This window comes from Littorina saxatilis, linkage group LG2, assembly GCF_037325665.1.
Source record: "Littorina saxatilis isolate snail1 linkage group LG2, US_GU_Lsax_2.0, whole genome shotgun sequence".
Classification (NCBI taxonomy): Eukaryota; Metazoa; Mollusca; class Gastropoda; order Littorinimorpha; family Littorinidae; genus Littorina; species Littorina saxatilis.
The window spans coordinates 71,520,163-71,541,166 of record NC_090246.1 but is presented as its reverse complement, the minus strand read 5'-3'; the positions used below and the strand labels follow the sequence as shown (position 1 = coordinate 71,541,166).

General features: G+C 43.3%; 1 protein-coding gene and 1 long non-coding RNA gene across 2 annotated transcripts in view; one reads left to right on the top strand and one right to left on the bottom strand.

The window, feature by feature from the left end:
• The window catches only part of LOC138959643 (protein dcd1B-like), a 33,186-nt gene extending 14,892 nt beyond the window's left edge, over nucleotides 1-18,294 (bottom strand). The window contains exons 1-8 of the mRNA XM_070331210.1: nucleotides 18,115-18,294; nucleotides 17,263-17,395; nucleotides 16,412-16,509; nucleotides 15,680-15,744; nucleotides 15,265-15,373; nucleotides 12,751-12,785; nucleotides 6,105-6,199; nucleotides 621-728 (exon numbers count right to left, since the gene is read on the bottom strand). Coding sequence (XP_070187311.1) covers nucleotides 621-728; nucleotides 6,105-6,199; nucleotides 12,751-12,785; nucleotides 15,265-15,373; nucleotides 15,680-15,744; nucleotides 16,412-16,509; nucleotides 17,263-17,395; nucleotides 18,115-18,192 — 721 coding nt within the window. The 5' untranslated portion in view covers nucleotides 18,193-18,294. The remainder of the gene's footprint in view (nucleotides 1-620; nucleotides 729-6,104; nucleotides 6,200-12,750; nucleotides 12,786-15,264; nucleotides 15,374-15,679; nucleotides 15,745-16,411; nucleotides 16,510-17,262; nucleotides 17,396-18,114) is intronic.
• On the top strand, nucleotides 7,285-12,277 carry LOC138959642 (uncharacterized). Its single transcript, XR_011453765.1, has 4 exons — nucleotides 7,285-7,594; nucleotides 8,087-8,218; nucleotides 8,942-9,025; nucleotides 11,222-12,277. It is a non-coding gene; the product is annotated as an uncharacterized lncRNA (long non-coding RNA).
• Nucleotides 18,295-21,004: the final 2,710 nt, after the last annotated feature.

The following is a 21,004-nucleotide window of genomic DNA, read 5'->3' as shown; positions in this document are numbered from 1 at the left end:
GTCTATGGTAGCTCAGTGACATACTGGGTAGTTGGAGGATTCTCTGATCCCATGTAAAAGACCGGGTAAAGGTCTATGGTAGCTCAGTGACATACTGGGTAGTTGGAGGATTCTCTGATCCCATGTAAAAGACTGGGTAAAGGTCTATGGTAGCTCAGTGACATACTGGGTAGTTGGAGGATTCTCTGATCCCATGTAAAAGACTGGGTAAAGGTCTATGGCAGCTCAGTGACATACTGGGTAGTTGGAGGATTCTCTGATCCCATGTTAAAGACTGGGTAAAGGTCTATGATGGCTCAGTGACATACTAGGTAGGTCAATGGTAGCTCAGTGACATACTGGGTAGGTCTATGGCAGCTCAGTGACATACTGGGTAGTTGGAGGATTCTCTGATCCCATGTTAAAGACTGGGTAGGTCTACGGTAGCTCAGTGACATACTGGGTAGGTCTATGGTAGCTTAGTGACATACTGGGTAGGTCTATGGTAGCTCAGTGACATACTGGGTTGCACTTTTAAACTCACCGTTACTGACTGAATCAAACGTTTAACTTGTTCATAAGTGTTTGGTAGCCTGTGAAAATTACCAACAGTGAGATTATCTTAGTGCTTGTAATTTTACCTGTTATGGATCCTATCCACCCTGTCCATCCAAAGTTTGCAAAAGCGTGACCGTTGGAGGAGTTCGTGGGGTGGTACACTGTCACCTGGGGAAAATCCTTGAAGGGTCCTGTGGTTTAAAGCAGATAGCAAACACACACACACACACACACACACACACACACACACACACTCTCGGTAAACGCAACGCATTCACAGGCAGGTATGCAGGCACGCAGACAGAGACACTGTCTTTCAGAAAGGCACGCAGACAGACTGACAGACAGAATGAGGGAAGCTTTCTGCTGCTGATAGTTGCAAGCACACGCACACACACACACACACACACCCAGCCAGCAAGACATTAGCGGCCGATAATCGGCCGAACACCCTTCAAAAAGTCGGGCCGGTGACGTCAAAACATACGACGCGGGTGTTGGCCCGACTAACTTTTGCAAAGAGGCAACGATGCGGCCGATAGGCGGCCGAACACCTGCACTATGGCGGCACGCATCCGGTCCGATGTTAATCGGCCCGATGACTTGTTTGACCTGCGGTCCGACACCTTATGCCGACATCGGGAAGATATCGATTTCAGCGGGAAGACATCGGGACGATGTCGGCATAAGGTGTCGGGCCGCAGGTCCAACAAGCCATCGGGCCGATTAACATCGGACCGGATGCGTGCCGCCATAGTACAGGTGTTCGGCCGCCTGTCGGCCGCCTCGTTGCCTCTTTGCAAAAGTTAGTCGGGCCAACACCCGCGTCGTATCTTTTGACGTCACCTGCCCGACTTTTTGAAGGGTGTTCGGCCGACTATCGGCCGCTAATGTCTTGCTGGCTGGGTGCAGCTACAGATACAGCAGTATGTACCACCACCACCCCCCCCCCCCCCCAAGTGTAACAGTGCAAAATTCACTTACAGCTACAGCTACAGCAGTATAACCCCCCCTCCCCCCAGTGTTACAGTTGCAAACAAACCTACAGATACAGCAGTGTGTACAACCCCCCCCCCCCCCCCCAGTGTAACAGTGCAAAACAAATCACCAGCTAGAGATACAGCAGTATGTAGAACCCCCCGCCCCTACCGCGTACCGCCCTCACTGTAACAGTACAAAACACACCTACAGCTACAGATACAGCCGTATACACCCCCCCCCCCCCTCAGTATTACAGTATAAAACACACCTACAGCAACAGATTCAGCAGTATATACAACCCCCCAAGTGTAACAGTGCAAAAATTACTTACAGCTACAGCTACAGCAGTATGTACACCTCCCCTCCCCCTTAGTAACAGTGCAAAACACACCTACAGCTACAGCAGTATGTACAACCCCCAACCCCCCCCCCCCCCCCCCCCGCCACCACTGTAACAGTACAAAACTCATTTACAGCTACAGATTCAGAATTATGTACATCCCCCTCCCCCCGCTGCCACCACTGTAACAGTACCAAACATACAACACTCCACCCCCTTCCCTCGTGTAGAGCGCAAAACACACCTAGAGCTACAGATACAGCAGTATACAACCCCAATCCCCCCCCCCCCCCCCCCCCTGTGTGCAAAACACACCAACAGCTACAAAAACAGCAGTATGTTCACCCCCCCCCCCTCCCCCTACTGTAACAGTACATACCACACCTACAGCTTCAGCTAGTTACATCTATGCTTGGCGCTGGTGGACAATATTCACTTTTTTTTTGGCAAAAACCGCCAGTTTTGGCCAAAAAAGACAAAGATTTGGCCAAAACAACCCACACATTTGGCCAAATAAAATAGATTTGGCTATAACTTTTTTTGGGCCAAAACTTTCTATGTAAAAGTTTTGGCCAAAACTGTTTATGTTAGCTAAAACGGGAGATTTGGCCAAACTTCTGCCACAAAAAGATTTGGCCAAAAAAAGATTTGGCCAAACAAAAAAGATTTGGCCAAATCTTCACTTTTTGGCCAAATTTTTTTGTTTGGCCAAATCTTTTTTTGGCAAAATCTTTTGTATTTGCTGGCGCTGGTGGACAATATTCACTTTTTTGGTCAAATCTCTTTTTGGCCAAAACTTTGCTTTTTTGGCCAAAACTTTGCTTTTTTGGCCAATACCGCCAGTTTTGGCCAAAAAAGTGTGTTTTTGGCAAAATAAGTGAATATTGTCCACCAGCGCCAAGCAGCTTGGCGCTGGTGAACAATATTCACTTTTTTGGCCAAAAACGCACTTTTTTGGCCAAAACTGGCGGTTTTGGCCAAAACTGGCGGTTTTGGCCAAAACTGGCGTTTTTGGCCGAAACTATACTTTTTTGGCCAAAACTTTGCTTTTTTGGCCAAAAATGTACGTTTTTGGCCAAAAAAGTGTGTTTTTGGCAAAAAAAGTGAATATTGTCCACCAGCGCCAAGCAGCTTGGCGCTGGTGGACAATATTCACTATTTTGGCCAAAAACACACTTTTTTTGCCAAAACTGGTGGTTTTGGCCAAAACTGGCGTTTTTGGCCAAAACTGGCGTTTTTGGCCAAAACTATACTTTTTTGGCCAAAACTTTGCTTTTTTGGCCAAAACCGCCAGTTTTGGCCAAAAAAGTGTGTTTTGGCCAAAAAAAGTGAATATTGTCCACCAGCGCCAAGCTGCTTGGCGCTGGTGAACAATATTCACTTTTTTGGCCAAAAACGCACTTTTTTGGCCAAAACTGGCGTTTTTGGCCAAAACTATACTTTTTTGGCCAAAACTTTGCTTTTTTGGCCAAAACTGGTGGTTTTGGCCAAAACTGGCGGTTTTGGCCAAAACTGGCGGTTTTGGCCAAAACTGGCGTTTTTGGCCAAAACTATACTTTTTTGGCCAAAACTTTGCTTTTTTGGCCAAAAACGCCAGTTTTGGCCAAAAAAGTGTGTTTTGGGCAAAAAAAGTGAATATTGTCCACCAGCGCCAAGCAGCTTGGCGCTGGTGGACAATTTTCACTTTTTTGGCCAAAACTATAATTTTTTGGCCAAAACTGGCGGTTTTGGCCAAAACTGGCGTTTTTGGCCAAAACTGGCGTTTTTGGCCAAAACTGGCGTTTTTGGCCAAAACCGGCGTTTTTGGCCAAAACTGGCGTTTTTGGCCAAAAGTATACTTTTTTGGCCAAAACTTTGCTTTTTTGGCCAAAACTGGCGTTTTTGGCCAAAAAAATGAATATTGTCTATCAGCGCCAAGGGGTACTCAAAGATTTGGCCAAAAAATGAAGTTTTGGCCAAAACTATTTTTTGGCCAAAACTTTCAATGCAAAAAACATTTGGCCAAAAAAGTGAAGATTTGGCCAAATGTTTTAGATTTGGCCAAATATTTTTTTGGCCAAAACTTTGCACTTAAAAGTTTTGGCCAAAACATGTGTTTGGCCAAAAACACACTTTTTGGCCAATAATGTACGTTTTTGGCCAAAAAAGTGTGTTTTTGGCCAAAAAAGTGAATATTGTCCACCAGCGCCAAGCATATACATCAGTATGCACACCCCCCCCCCCCCCAAGTGTAACAGTACAAAACACACCTACAGCTACAGATTCAGCAGTATGTACAACCCCCTCCCCCCCCCCCCCCCCCAGTGTCACTGTGCAGAACACACATACAGCTACAGATTCAGCAGTTAGTATGTACACCCCCCCCCCCCCCAAGTGTGTAACAGTGCAAAACACACCACCAGCTACAGATAGATCAGTATGTACACCCCCCCCCCCCCCACCCCAAGTGTTACAATGCAATACACGTCACACCTACAGCTACAGATACATCAGTATGTACACCCCCCCCCCCCCCCAAGTGTAACAGTGCAAACCACACTTACAGCTACAGATTCAGCAGTATGTACTCCACCCCCCCCCCCCCCCCAGTGTAACAGTGCAAAAATCACCAACAACTACTGCAGTATGTACCCCCCCTCCCCCTACAGCTACAGAAGTATGTTACCCCCCCCCCCCCCCCTGTAACAGGACAATACACACCTACATCTACAGCAGTATGTACACACACACCCCCCCCTCCCCCCCACTGTAACAAGACAAAACACACCTACATCTATATTTACAGCAGTGTGTACAACACCCCCCTCCCCCACTGTAACAGGACAAAACACACCTACATCTACATATACAGAATAAGATACAGCAGTATGTACTCCCCCCCCCCCCCCCCCCCTCACTGTAACAGCAAAACTAACATTGAGAGCCAAAAAAAACCGAAATCACTAATTACTCGCTCCATCCGTCGGTTGTCCTCGAGTTGACGTCTGAATCTGATTGTCATTGCCAAGAGCCTGACTCACTGGCTACACAACTATTCTCACCGCCACCACGTGGCACTGGGACCAGCACTCAGATTGAGATCCCGAGGCGACATTCGTCTCGGATAACATATCATCAATGTGCTGTCCAACATTCCCAAAAATGTCTCTTCTTTCGATATTAACTTGAACTAAGAAAACAAATAAAATTCGCTCACGCGGGAAAGCAGCAGCCATTTGCACACTCAATCTTGTTTACCGTAAGGAAAGCTATTTGAATATTTCAAGTAAATGATGGCGTATTTTTAAAATGTAAAACTCATGATTTGAGCTCATGCTGTATTTGATTGCAAATATGCAAATAAAACTTACAATTAATTATCCTACTCCTATGTGAAAAAGTCAACAAATATGAATAATTTAGTTTCGCATTTGCATGGTCAGTCTCATAATGTCACGCCGTTGCTGGACCGACGCTTGAACAGGGGACGTAACAAATGTTAAAATAATGATCATCAATTTGTTATCTCCCGTAACTCTGCATAATTTTATCGACAGCAACATTGCGTCGGGCCGATGTCGGGGTTTATTACGTACATTTATACACAGTCAAACGGTATCGGCGCGACAACGGACGACGACACACGACATATGACGACGTCACCCGACTGAAATCGTCAGTCGGCCGACGAAAGCTTGCTAGCTGGGCACACGCACGTCCGCACGCACACACGCACAGACGTCCGCACACACACACACACACACACACACACACCAGGGCCGGACCAAATGAGTTGTAAGGGGGGGGTTCCTCCTTTTTTGGGGGAGCAGGCGCGCGAACTCGGGGGGTCCGGGGGCATGCTCCCCCGGAAAATTTTTGAAAAACGGTTAAAATCTGTGCAATATAGTGCATTCTGGGCCTTGTTTTGAGGGTTAAGAGCAGCATTGTTTTGGTGCTAAAAATAGTAAAAGTAAAAGCAAGGTACATGCTTTTTCCAGGGGTGGGGTTCCGGAACCCCTGGAACCCCCCCCCCCCTGGGTCCGGCCCTGCACACACACACGCACACGCACACACACACACACGACCAGAACAATGGTAGAACAAATCTGAAAGCTCTTTCACACACTGACACACACCACACACACACACACACAAACACACACACACACACACACACACACACACACACACACACAATGATACCAGAACAAAACTGGCACACACACACACACACCCACACGCACACACGTTGACCAGTTAGACTGACCATCCACTGCCCAATCGAGGGCCCTCAGCTGCAGTAAGGAGTTGGGTGTCTTCAGTGAACTGCCCCAAGCTCCGATCATGGAACACGACCCCTTTCTGCAAAAATAAACCACCCACAAAAACAAGTCGCGTGAAGCGAAATTATCATATTTAGTCAAACTGTTGGACCCACAGAATGAAATTGAACGCACTGCATTTTTTCACGAAGACAATTATAGAGTTCGGTCAATACCCCGCGGCACGTAAATAGCTCATGCTCTCCCGTGAGAAATGTAGAGAAATTAATTGACAAGCCAGAATAGCGCAGTGGTGTTTTTACAACACAGGAAAGCGCGCTTTGCTTTATTCTGTTTAACTCTCTGAGCTTGTTTTTAATCCAAACATATCAAATCTTTATGTTTTTTTTAATCAGAATCCACACACACTGTCACACGGACAGACGTACAACGTAAGTCCACGTAAGTCCACAGACGTATCAAACACAAATAAGGTAACCTGTCAAAACAGGGTAGGAAAGTTGGTTATATTGTTTCATTTTTCAGGCAAATTAAGACTTGTTGCAGTATACGTGTGTGTGTGTGTGTGTGTGAGTGTGTGTGTGTGTGTGTGTGTGTGTGTTCAATGTGTATGTGTGTCTGTGTGTGTCTGTGTTGTTTTGATTTTTTTTTATTGAAAAATGTGGCCGGCAGAAGAAAGGGTCGGTTTGGTTGCCGTCACCTTGGTTCGTGGAAGATATAGGGGGCGGGGGTGGAGATTGGGGAATACGGGGGGCAAATGCACATCAGATAATTATAATTATATAGACCATGCCAATTTGATTCGAATTAGGAAAGTATACACTTCATTTATAATCGAAATGTGCACTACACACTCTAAATTTTATAACACTTATGGTGAACACTTAAAGTGTTAGGGTGAACACATTTTTACACTTTTGGAACACAGAAAGCGTTCTCAATGTGTTATCCTGAAGCATCTTCTGCTACCTGAACACTTTTGGAACACATGGTAAACACTTTTTTGCACAGTGGAACACCAGGTGAACACACGTGTTCAACAAGTGTTCCACTTCGTCTTTTGGTCATGCTCCGAATAAAATAATACATTAAAAATATTTGGGCCATGAGCAGATTCGAACCCGAAACCTTCGCCTTGCCATGTCAGCGCTCTACCGATTGAGCTACCGAGACTCGTCGGGATCTAGCGTCGCTTAGAGTATATAATTTTTATACCCCCTAGACCGCTGCGGGACGTTTTTTTGTTTTTGTTTTTAATCGTGTTGTGCTTATATTTTTTCATCAAACATTTATTTCATCTGAGACATCTAATAAGCGGTAAGTATTAGCATTTTTATTTTTACAATTTAATAATGTTACTAATTGTTCCATCATGCTTCAGCTGGACCAAAAAAGAACGTTGACACTTTTAGATCTGTGGACCTGTCTGCGTTGTCGCTGCGTTGATTTGGCTCAGGATTTCCGATTGTTATCTGTAAGTTGCTTGCTGAGATTTTGTATTAATTCATCTAAGCTTAGTCACTCGTATTTTTGTTGTAACATGTTCCTGTTACTTGTATCTGTGGACGTTTGAAGACAATTTCTCTAATTTTGCTGTCGCAACGGTTTCAGCTGATCAGTGGACCTTTTACATTAGTTCTGCGTTGGTAAATAAACTCTATTTCAATTTGATGTTGATTTTTTATTCTGGTTGATGTGCTTGGTTTTGTGTTATTGTTATACTTGTATGTCCAGGGGTTCCTTATAATTATAATGGTGGTCCAGTGAACGATACCTTCCGCCTGTGGTCAGAGCAATACATTTGCAGATTTTCGGATTCTTCTTCTTCCTTTGGTTAGATCATAAATGTACGATCTGCACGCTAGATAAAGTGAAGCGGTAGGCTAAAAACAGCATACATTAATGAACAACATTCATCATAATAGTGGCCAGGTTGTTTGATTTCACAGATCTATCACACTTTCAGGGAACTGGGAAGCCGTTTGAGCTGATGTGCCCATGTGGCGAATCGATGTGGGCGTAACCTGCGCACATTTCTTCTGAATTGCACTGAGGATGAACAGGAGGCACTTACAGCAACCCAGACGTGTTTACCAAGGTACGCATGTCCTGCATTTACATATAGTGTGTAGTTTTGCAGAGAAATATTGACTTTCAAATTGATCTAATAAGTTTTGTTTGTTTGTTTGCTTAACGCCCAGCCGACTACGAAGGGCCATATCAGGGCGGTGCTGCTTTGACATTTAACGTGCGCCACACACAAGACAGAAGTCGCAGCACAGGCTTCATGTCTCACCTAGTCATATTTCTGACACCGGACCAACCAGTCCTAGCACTAACCCCATAATGCCAGACGCCAGGCGGAGCAGCCACTAGATTGCCAATTTTAAAGTTTTAGGTATGACCCGGCCGGGGTTCGAAGCCACGACCTCCCGATCACCGGGCGGACGCCTTACCACTAGGCCAATTGTGCCGGCGGTTGCGGAATCATTGATTATACTATTTGCTGAAATACTCTGTTTCAAAATTAATATCTCCGTGCAAAACACACCAGACAGTCGCCAAACTCATATGTGGACACAAACACTCTCACACACACACACATACACACACACACACACACACACACACACACACACACACACACACACACACACACACAGCCAGCCAGCCCCCTCTCCTTCCACATTTGACAGAAATGTTGATACACAGTTTCACAATAAACAAAAGTATGAGAATCAGAACACTTGTCAGTGTTGCTACGATGTGGAACTTCAGTAAAATAGTGTTTGATTTCTTAACATGCATCTTGTGTGTGCAGGAACCATACTGCTTGGCTGAGGCAGTTCACTTTCTGGAGATGGAGCTAACAGTAATGCGACGAAACCTTGTGGATGCACTTCATGTAAGTTTAAGCTTTCTGTGGAATACAGCGCAGTTACATTTTGAGAATGCTGCCTTATTTTGCAGTCTTCTCCTTAAAAGGTGGAAAAAATATACATAATTTTAAGTTCAGTGAGTGCTGAGGCCTGCAATGATAAAATGTTTTCCTGAACTAAGTCTACTCAGAATTTCCATTCGTTATGGTAGAGTAGTGCCGTAAACACTGAGGCCAGCTTTAGTCAAAGCATGGCCAACAGACAACACGCTGCTGATCCGCTTGGATCTGCCATTGCCGCTAACAGTGTATGCAGGGTGCATTCAATATGACACCCTTTTCTTTTGAAAATATTCTCATCGGAGTTTATGATTGGTTTTGACAGTGATCGCTGGCCTCCAATGGTCGCTGACAAGGTGTTTTCCTTCGGTTCACGTAGGTTTAGCTTGAGATCACGTGAGTTAAAAGCGATCCGTTTGTAAGTTTTGGTTAGTTTGATCTAAATAATGAAATATTTTAGAAAATTATGATAGAAATTAGAATGCATTTTATATTAAAGAATGCATTCCATATCATAGAACACATTCTATATTTATAGAAGGCATTCTATAAAATAGAAAACATTGTATAATATAGAATGCATTCAATCATACTTGTCATTTGCCCAGAAATGTATTCTATTATAGAATGCATTCTATAACGTCCAACAATGCATTCTTATGATAGAATGCATTCTTATGATAGAATGCATTCCATAAAGCGCCACAAAACTTCTATAGGCCAGCTCGGTATGGTCCCTGCTTCGAAAGCAGATCTACAAACACCCTCAGTCTCACACACAGCTCTCTCTTTCTCTCTCTCTCTGTCTCTCTCTCTCTCTGTCTCTCTCTCTGTCTGTCTGTCTGTCTGTCTGTGTCTCTCTCTCTCTCTCTCTCTCTCTCTCTCTCTCTCTCTCTCTCTCTCTCTCTCTCTCTCTCTCTCTCTCTGTGCGTGTGTGTGGCTGTGTGTGTGTGTGTGTGTGTGTGTGTGTGTGTGTAGTTCTGCTTTTCTTTGCGGGGCTGGCCTGTTGTAGTTTCGGGACATTATGCATATAAATTATAATGCATTTCAGGACGTTAAAGAACGCATTCTATCATAAAAAGCAGGAGCGGACGAGGGGGGGGGGCACAGGGGGCACGTGCCCCCCCCCCCCCCCCCCCCGAAAAAAAAAGAAAAAAGAAGAAGAAGAAAAAAAAAAGATTTTTCTATGCTGATTCTATGACCATTTCTAAGTTCAAATGGCACCAGATGGCACCATTTTGCTTCTTTGGGCAAAATTTTTTCCGGGGGGGCATGCCCCCGGACCCCCCTAGCAAATTCGGGCGCTTCGCGCCCATCAGATTCGCTTTCGATTCAAAGTGCCCCCCCCCCTTACAAAGCAACTGATCCGCCCCTGAAAAGCATTTTGGTATTTTGTGTAAATAGAATGCATTTTATCATAGAAGGCAGTTCGGGACATTATAGAATGCATTCTATAATAAATGATTTCCTTATAATTCATTATTTAGATCAAACCAACAAAACTTAGGTAGTTTCTTTACAAACGGATTACTAGAGGGTGCATTCAATATGACACCCTTTTCTTTTAACTAAAACTCATCGGAGTTCACGATTAATTGCGACAGTGATCTTTGGCTTCCAGTGATTGTTGACAAGGTGTTTTCCCTGGGTTCACATAGGTTAAGAACGAGTTAAGGAAAACGGGCATGCTCAAGGCCTCGCCACATTAGCAGTACGGTTTACTGCTTACCTTATAATTATAAACAATTTGTAGACTGCCATTTTTCAGAGTGGCCACGCGCTAATGAAATCCTTGCGAAAGACCTATTTTAATTCTACTTTTTGTTCTTAGGGACAGACTCCTGCTTCAAGAGGGATTACTTTTTACATTCAGTCGTGTGTGCATGTGCGTGCATGCGAGTGTCATTGTGTGTTGGGAAGGTGAGAGCGAATTGGACGTGACGTATTTGTTCTCTGTTATGTGACCTATGCCCGTTCTGGAATAAAAAAAAGTTTACCTGTAAGTGTAACTGCGATTGTTGGAGATCTGCTGACAGCAAGAAGAAGTCCACTATTAGTTAAGATTTACACTTCAGTGTTATCAATTAAGTACAAACGTTTAACACAAACCTGTTAAGAGTTGGAAATGCATCATGTTCTAAAACTCACTTTTATTTCGAACAGGATGTTCCGGACAGCGAGTTGAAAACTAAACCAAAGACCAAGGGCCTGGAATCCTCCCAACTCTGAAGGGTGTTTTTGTTATCGGACTTTCGCGTGTGAACTTTCAAGATGGGGTTTACCAGAGCTCCGTTCATATCATTTAATAGCAACATATACCGAGCAACAAAAGAAACGCGAAAACATTTTGCAATGTTTGATTGACAAAATCTCGAACAATTATGGAGTTAGAATTATCAAACCACAACATTTTGATGAAGGCATGTTTGACACAGCTGTTGCGTGAGTATTTTGATGCTGCGATTGTTTCAACACACGGGACAAAACGAAGTTTTGGAGGTCTCGGTCAGTCAGCCTTCATCGCGTTCTCTGGCCACTGATCGGACACTGGTTGCTTCCAGTGATGTTCCTGGTATTGTCAGCGGCTGAATTGAATCGATGTCGAAGACGTTGTGGAAGGAAATTGCGATCTTGTCTTATTGGGGTAATGCGAAAAAATCTACCGCGTTGCATAACTGTAGTGCTTCCAATGTCACCAGAACATTGCAGAAGGTGATACACTGTTGACACATGCACGTTTAAAGCACATGCCAGCGCTTCTGGATCACCCCCAGCTTTAAATCGACCTGGCATTTTGGTGGTGTCAATCTTGGCATCCTGGCTGTTTCAAAAGTGAGACTGGCAGCAAGCGTGCCATGGTCTCTTTTGGTTGCTAATGCATTAGTGAACACATCTCACACATCAGATTTCTCCTGCTCTACTTGCACGTGCTGCGAGCGCGCATTATGTGTTTTACGATAAACCTGCTTGTCCCGTGTGTTAAAACAGTCACAGCATCAAAATAATCACACAAAAGCAAGGTCAAACATGCCTTCATTAAACTTTTGTAGTTTAATAATTCTAACTCTATAATTGATGAAGATTTTGTCAATCAAACAATGACGAATTTTGTTGCTCGGTATATTATGTGTTCAACAATTCCTACCCCAGACCCGTTTGTTCTGCGACTGCTGCAGACATTTCTTTTTGTCAATTAAAAATGCTTCATTGCTCACAAAATTTGATTTTAATGTCTTTCTGAATTGTATGACAGTGCAGGATGAAAGTGTTCCAAAAGTGTTCTAAAAGTGTTCCAAAAGTGTTCCAAAAGTGTTTTAAAAGTGTTCTAAAAGTGTTCCAAAAGTGTTCCAAAAGTGTTCTAAAAGTGTTCCAAAAGTGTTCTAAAAGTGTTCCAAAAGTGTTCCAAAAGTGTTCTAAAAGTGTTGACCTGAACACTTTTATGTGTTCAGAAGTGGTTACAGCAGGGTGAACACTTAAAAGTGTTCAGATGTGAACACTTTTGGAACACTTTTGGAACACTTTTTTTGTATATAGAACACTTTTTGTGTTCCAAAAGTGTTCCAAAAGTGTTCTACTAAAAGGGTGTTCAGAAGTGGTTACAGAAAGGGTGTTCAGGAGTGGAACACTTTTGTTTAGAGTGCACTGCAGTCTATGCATGGGGTGTACGTGTCGTGAATATAAAGAATACTCACGTAAGTTCTCCAATCATGTGAATTCGTAGAATTTTCTGCAAGAATAATTCAGAAGTTCATTTTGATGATTCTAAAACGTTGACTTCAACTGCTAAGTAAAAAGACAGACAGGCTAGGCAGACAGAAAAATAGACAGACAGGCAGGCAGGCAGGCCGATAGAACGGAGAAAGGTAGAGACAGACAGTCTTTAAATATTGCATTAGTGTCAAACAGTTATCTTGGACGTCAACATTAAAAACAAACAACGTGGAACAAAGTTATTAGTAATTTATTATCAAACGTTGATTTGGGCACGATGTGAGAAAATCATCAAGTCATTCTCAACTTGACGAGAAGCATCGTACGCGGGCAGCAAAACTGCATTCAAGAACCAAACCTTTTCGTCACGAGCGAAATCAATTCTTGCTATATTCGATTGCTCGATATGTTATATCACGTGCTGCACGTGCGCTACACACTTACACCAGTGCATAAACGGGTATGCAAAATAGACGAATTCCGAAAATAACTGTCGGGTTGGTATGGGTCGTGAAAGAGTGAGTCACCTTGCATTTGCGCAGACAAACATTGTCATGTGCTTCCTGTATACGAGTGTTTGAGACAAGCCCTCTCCCAGTAACTGGCCTGTAATGTCACGTTGCAAAGTATCCTCACGTGACATTGTTTACCAGGTGACGATAGGTCAGTCACCAGCGAGACTCGACTCGCCGTGTATCAGACACGTGTACAACCGGGAAGCACGTCACCGACAATGGTTGTCTGCACAAATGATGAAAGGGTATTCACCCTTTCAGATCGGCCTCATTGTCCGTCGGACTCTACCTCAGAGACAATGAGGTTTTTCACACAGCCCGCAAACGCAAAGCTCGCTTGCGTAAGCAAAAGACAGCCGAACCGGAACTGTCGGACAAGACAAACAAGACACCTTCTTCCCAAAAGCCCTCTGCTCAGAAAACCGAAGGCGGTTACGCCCAATCCAAAACGAACAAACAAAAGAAAGGCCATCATCAGACTGGCAAGATAAACAAACCGGATCAAACAAAACCAGTGTTTCTCCAATTCCCTTGCATCCTTGAGGACCTCAAAACAGGCCTTGCAACCTTCAGTGGCCTCGGTTTGGGGAGAAACAAACAGATAAAGCATGTCGTAGGGGAAGTCCTGCTAATTCGTCCGTTACCCCAAAACAAGTGGCTGATAGGCTGCCACGGTTCTAAACAACAACAACAGCTCGCAAACTTGAAGACTCTAAACCGGGATCCCCATTAAATGTTCCATCCCCGTCCCAACTACAGAAGGAGTGATCAAAGGTGTTGATCGGTCACACACCAACGATGACATTCTACACATGGAGTTCGTCACCGTCACAGCTGATGGGGGTCAGACTGGGCTGGTAAAGGTTACCCGGCGCCTTACAGTTCAGTTGTGTTTTGTAAATGTCTATGTATCAGTGTATTATGTCTTGCCACACACATGCCAAATTTCCTTGTATTGATGAGGACAATAAAACTTCTTGTATCTTGTATCTTGTACCAACAAGGATGGCTCCCCTTCAGCGGCAGTACGGCTCACCTTCCTGACGGCCGTGTTGCCTGACACAGTCCGCCTCGAGAACCAGGAGTTTTGCGTCACTCCTTTTGTGGCTCCTGTGAGGCGCTGTGTCAGGTGCAACCGGTTCGGACATTCGAAAGACCAGTGCTGATCCAAAGCCCAAGTCTGTCCCAGATGTGGGTCTAAGGACGGCCACCCTGTCAGCACTTGCACCAACCCAAAACATCGCATTAACTGTCTCGGGGATCACTCGGCGGCATACCTAGGGTGCCCCGAGTACAGACTCAGACAACGTGCAAACAAAATCAGGGCCTGCTCTTACATTCCTTTCTCAGAAGCTTTGAGAAAAGCCAAACTGAACGAACTTCTCACAGAAAATGAAACTAAACTGATGGCCAAGCATGCCGAAATTGACCCCCCTATAATACATGCGCTTAGAACTGTACCCACGGAATACGCGCGATATAAGCCTCATATTGATTGATTGATTGATTGATTATCATCAACCCATGCAAACCCGACAGTTTTATTTCCGAAAATCGTCTATTGACCGGACGTTTAAACCAACCGGGCTAGATGTAGGCATACACTCTGACTCAGGGTCTTTGCAAAAACATCCATTATAACCCGGGGCCCTAGCTAGCTTCTCACGAAAGACGGATGGCGTAGGCCAAAAACAAACGGATACAGTAAACCGTCAATGAATTAAACAAAAAAATCTTAACACGATAACCTCACATGGTAGTCAATTAACCGTCAATGTATTAAAAACTAAATATTAACACGATAACCTGACCTGGTAGTCAATTAATCGTCAATGAATTAAACAAAACAAATCTTAACACGATAACCTGTCCCGGTAGTCAATTAACCGTCAATGAATTAAAAATAAATCTGTACACCATAACCTGACCTGGTAGTCAATTAACCGTCAATGAATTAAAACAAAATCTCAACATGATAACCTGGTAGTCAATTCCTGCAGCGTCGGACAGACCCATGGCCTCTTCGAAGAAATAGCTCCCTGTGTGTCGTTTCGTGGCCAGTAATTCTAAATCCAAGGCCGCGTCCAATCTGCACACATTTAAATGTGTAGATTTTGAGACAGAATATTCTAGAATATAAAACATGTACAAAGCCGGAAGATTGTCGAAGCATTTAGGAGTTTAACTTTTTTTTTGTTAGTTCTTCATAAGCTAAATTCTTCATATATTGTCATGCTTTTGCACCGTTTGACAGCTATTCAGTTTGCACCCACTCTCACTATAACATCTAGGCTACTTGACTACACCTCATCTTGCTTACAAGTTCTTACTTCTTACCAATGGTGGCCATTGCATAAGCTTCAGATCGAGTAGATCGATGGCAAAAAAGTCTTACCCGAAGTCTGCCACATCCTTCAAGAACCATTCTTGCAGATGGACAGTCTTGTTGATCGGATCAATCTGAAAACAGGGCATTACACATTCAAACGTAAACCCCTCAGAACCCCCCCCCCCCCCAAAAAAAAAAAAAAAAAAAAAAAACCTCACAAAAAAACACAACAACGTACTCTACCTCTCTATGTTGGTTTACTCAGTCATGTTCATTGATCAGTCTAGTTGCTGCTGTGAAATAATAATATCTTTGAATTTCGCAATCTCAATATCAAGTGTCTTCGTGTACTTTAGTTTAATTTTCTTTTCCGTTCTACTTCAGACGTTTTTTTTAGTTTTTTTTAATCTTTCTCAATACAGCAAGTTTTGATGTTTCCTGTTCAGTCGTCACGACAATACCAATCCGACCCTGTTCGCGGTCGGATGTTCTGACACTGAAAGACACCTTGTTCCACCGGATTTCATGCACATTTTCTGCCGGACGCTGACTAGCCTACAACTTTATAACATAATACGCCGCATTCCAAGCAAAGCTTCTGTCATACATGCTAAATGAAACAAAAAGAGAACACAACCGTAACCGGGTTTTACACATTCATAATCAATATTTCGACAGCTTGTCGCTGCATTCTTCAGGGTGGTAAATTTAAAGTATAAAGGAATGACGGGTACGTGTATACAGTGTATTGTTATGATGGATATTATGCTAAATCAATTCTGACAAAGTACGACATACGATCTGATTTTCCATGTATTCCCAAACAGCATCCACCATGTTCTTTGCCTTTTCGCCCATCAGTAAGCCGTGCGCACGACCCATCATGTAGGGGGAACCTATTCGAGAGAAAATAAAATGATCAAGGACCTTAGTTGCTGTGCAGTATTATTTTCTGAAAACGGAAATGAGAATCTGTCTGTAAAGTTGAACGAATCGAAGAAGCTGTCCATTAATCAGCTGTTGTTTTGTTATGACAAAAGGGTCTTTCCTGGCAAAATTGTATAGGCATAGATAAAATGAATGTCCACCAAATACCCGTGTGACTTGGAATAAAGGCCGTGAAAGGTGAATGCTCGCCCCGAGGTTTGCTGGCCGATGTGAATGCGTGATATATTGTGTAAAAAATTCCATCTCACACGGCATTAATAGGTAACATTAGTTATTGTAAAGCGCATTGAGCATATATATGATTATGGGCTATAGCAAATATCCATTATTATTATTATTATTATTATCATTATGTTTGTGTGTGTGTGTGTGTGTGTGTGTGTGTGTGTGTGTGTGTGCGTGTGTGCGTGTGTCAGTGTCGCTCTCGGGCTGAATGCATGCGTCGGTGCGTGCGACACTGTGATATACCCGCGTTGTGACGTGCGTGCATGTAGTGCATACGCGTGTGCGACGCTTACTACTATACCGACAAAGTACTAAAAGTAGTATGTGTCTGTATTTAAGTGTCTGCACACCGTGCAGAAAGGATAGGTTCGAAAAGCATAGGCTTTGTCCGAATGAAACCTTTATCCTTTTGAAATGCATTTCAGATTCGGAATCAGTTTCAGTCACTGTGAATGTATTCTAGCCTTACTACCCACCCCAGACATGGATAATGTCAAAGGAGTCCTGCTCGTTTCCCACAGTGTAATGTTTGCCATTGCCGATGGTCTTCACCAGTCGCGGGGCCTGAGAGTAGATAGGATTGCTGTTGGGCTGGGCATTGCCGTCAGGCTGCAAATAAACAAGAATAAAGACTAAAAAAATAATTGAAAATAAAACCAACAGCAGACAAGATATTGGTCATTTGACACGTCTTGTGTCAGACAAGACTGTCCTTAGTTGAGCCCGAAGTGGACTTCGCAAATACTTCGCGAAGTCTTTTTACCAACAATTCAGTCCCGAAGCTTCGTGCAACGAGCTTTGTTAACGCAGTCGAATTCGTCCATTCAATATCAGGCTTTACGGAATTAACTCAACAAAAATGTCCACTCCGCACAGAAACTCGCCAGGCCTTTTAATTGTGGGCTGTGTACAAGTTGAGGGATGCTCTTAAGCCCACGTAGAAACCTGCACAGATCCGATATTACGTGTTGGCTGACGTGATGTGTTTCACGAGAAGAAAGGTACAATCGAACCTGCCCCAGGCGACCACCTCTCGATAACGACCACCAGTCCACAACGACCACCCCGAAGAAGCCCTGACGAGATCTTTTCTATATTATTCCCTTTTTAATAGCAACATATCGATCTCTTTTGTTCAGTCCCTATGGTGGTCGTTCTAGACAAGTTCTACTGTACCTCACCTTAACTTCAGAAGTGGAACTGTCAGTAACTTGACCATATAGCGACTGTTCAATGACATCCCTCCAGCACCGTTGAACATGAACAAATTAGCTGCAAAAGATCAAAGATAAGGGGAGGTTGAGTTGAAATGGAAGCGAAAGAATTACCTTGCCGTGACATTCGGCAGCATCTATCCGATGATTCAGGGTGGATGCAAGGAACACGAACAGCACTGCCAAGATCATCTTGCCGTGCCAAACAGAGTTTTTACCGAAAAGAAAGTTGTACGCGTGTCACGCGAGAATGTACCTTTTCCTCAGTTCGTTCAAGATAAGGGGGTGACTTATATTCGTTGCAGAGAAACACGGTCGAATCAAAGATAAAAAAAAGTTTTTTTGAAACAGCACACAATTCTATTCCGAGTAATAATTTATGATTGCAGCCTGCTTGTTTGGTTTGAAACTTTCTTAGTTTTGTTTTAACCTCTTATCATATGTTTTTAAATTTTGGCTGCAGTAAAAGGTATACGCAGCGAGGCGGCCACGCTTTTTATCTCTCTGCCTCACAGTCATACCCACGCATACTGACACGCTCGCACAAAAACATGTATACACACAGCTTGGACCAGAATCGTTTAGGAACAATTCTTTTCTGTGTCAATAGTGAAATGGACATTCTGACCTTCTAAATGATAAAACTAACGTGGACTAGAATAGTTTTGGAACATTTCTTTTCTGGGTCAATGTTGAGACACACATTCTTTTGATTCTAACCTTCTAAATTATTAATCTTATCACCAGCACAGCTATCACCACAGCCCGGCCACAAGAGCAATAGCTCTTTAACACTTAGTTTGCACCCATCTTCAAGAGACAATTCTAGATTGTTTTGAAATGCGTTATTATCTGCCTGGCCCAGTTTGGTGTGTGCTTTCTCTCTCAAATATGGACACAGACACACAGATACAGACATAGGCCCAGCCACACTCATACAAACATATACAAACTCACACATATATATATACACACACACAACAAAAAAGTACAACAACAACAACACACACACGCATGAACTAACACACACACACACACACACACACACACACACACACACACACACACACACACACACACACACGCATGAACTAACTCTTACACACACACACACACACACACACACACACACACACACACACACACACACACACACACACACACATGCAAATGAAGTTTTGAAACATTTAGTTTTGGAGTCAATAGTGAAAAATAAATTATTTTGAAATCTGACTTTCTAAAGTATGAAACCAACCGTTATGCATTTTAGTTTACTATTGCGAAAACAAGGAACATTACTAGTTTTATTTTCATGTCAGTCAGTGTCATGACTTGATTCTAGTGAAAATCACTTGCATTTGTGAGGGGTATGATTCGTACGGTGATGACAGCCTATGTAATTTTAGTAATTGTGTGTTGTTTTGAAGAAATCAAGTTTATTTTTGTCACGATCTCGGATCTGGGAAACCCTTGATCGACTTCTGAAAAACTGCAAATCACAACCAGAATGCACATGATACTGACTTGCTTCAGGATGCAACGCCCAGAATAGAATAAGAACAAATCATCTCTCTCTCTCCTTCTCTGTCTCTGTCTCTGTCTCTTAATTATCTCACTCCGAAGAACACACACACACACACACACACACACACACACACACACACACACACACACACACACACACACACGAGGAAAACATGCGTGGGTGCAGATTTCTATCTCCTGTATCGACAAAGCGAAGCGCAGTTAAATTTCGTGTCATATACAACTCGTCGTTACTCTGTTTTTCGCGACGCGCCGCCCGAATACAAGCGTTCACTGATCATGCCGTTGTCAGCACGCCGCCAGAATCCGTGCGTAAGGTGCGTGAGTCGCTTCGCCTCACACCGCCTTAATAGTAGCGTTGGAAGTGGAAAATACCACGCTGGGGATTTTCCATACGAAAACCCACGTCATAGGTTCAGAGGTCGGCTGCATTACCATACGCGACAAATAACTCCCAGAACAGTTGATTTCATTGGTTAGTTTGGATACTACAGGTCATTGACGGGACCAACCCATGCCTTAGTTTCATATTTAGGATTCCAAAATGTCGCGAGTTGTCAGTGTTGTTGCGAAGCGAAGCGGCGTGCAGAAGGAAGGTAGTGACTGTGTGTGCATGAAACAGTGGTGTTGTGATAGATGGATAAGTGAGTGATGAGGGTGAATGAGCTATTAGCCAAATCAAGAGCTCGAGGTGTCAATGCTACTTTGGCCAAAACCCAATGCAAGCGGACGGACGCGATTCTGGTGCCGGGAATGTTCCGGCTGTGGCCACATGGCTGTGGCGCTTTGTGTTGATCCGTGCTTCGAAGTGTGGCACACAAAGAAGGATGTTCTCCGTGCATAAACCGAGTTCTAAACAAGTCATTTATACAAAAACTGTAAATACTGTGACAGCAAGTGTTTCTTTTCTTCTATGGATAAAACCCAACGCAATGGGACTCGATTCTGGTGCCTGGAATGTGGTGTGGCGTTTTGCGTTGAGCTGTGCTCTGTGGCACTGTAAATACTGTGACAGCAAGTGTTTCTTTTCTTCTACATGGATATATTCATCATAGTCATCACCCAGTCATCTCATTGTATCATTCAGGTTAGTAAATTCTTTTTTGAGTATTCACTAACAACATTTTGTGCATATTTTCAAACATGTCTGTAGTATTTATGTGGTGCCTCTGGACTTTTTTTTATTTAAATTGTTGACATTTTCAATAGCATACCACACAAACACAACAAGCCTTTTGACAAATACAAAGTACATTTCTGAAACAATGAAAGATCTTTCTTTAATTGTGTGCAAAAAGTAAGTCTCCACATGTACTAGTTTTTTTACAATATTTTTTTCAAAATACAATATTTTTTTCAAAATTTTCAAATTTTGGTTGTCAGCAGGCTATTTATTGACATTTTCAATAGCATACCACACAAACACAACAAGCCTTTTGACAAATACAAAGTACATTTC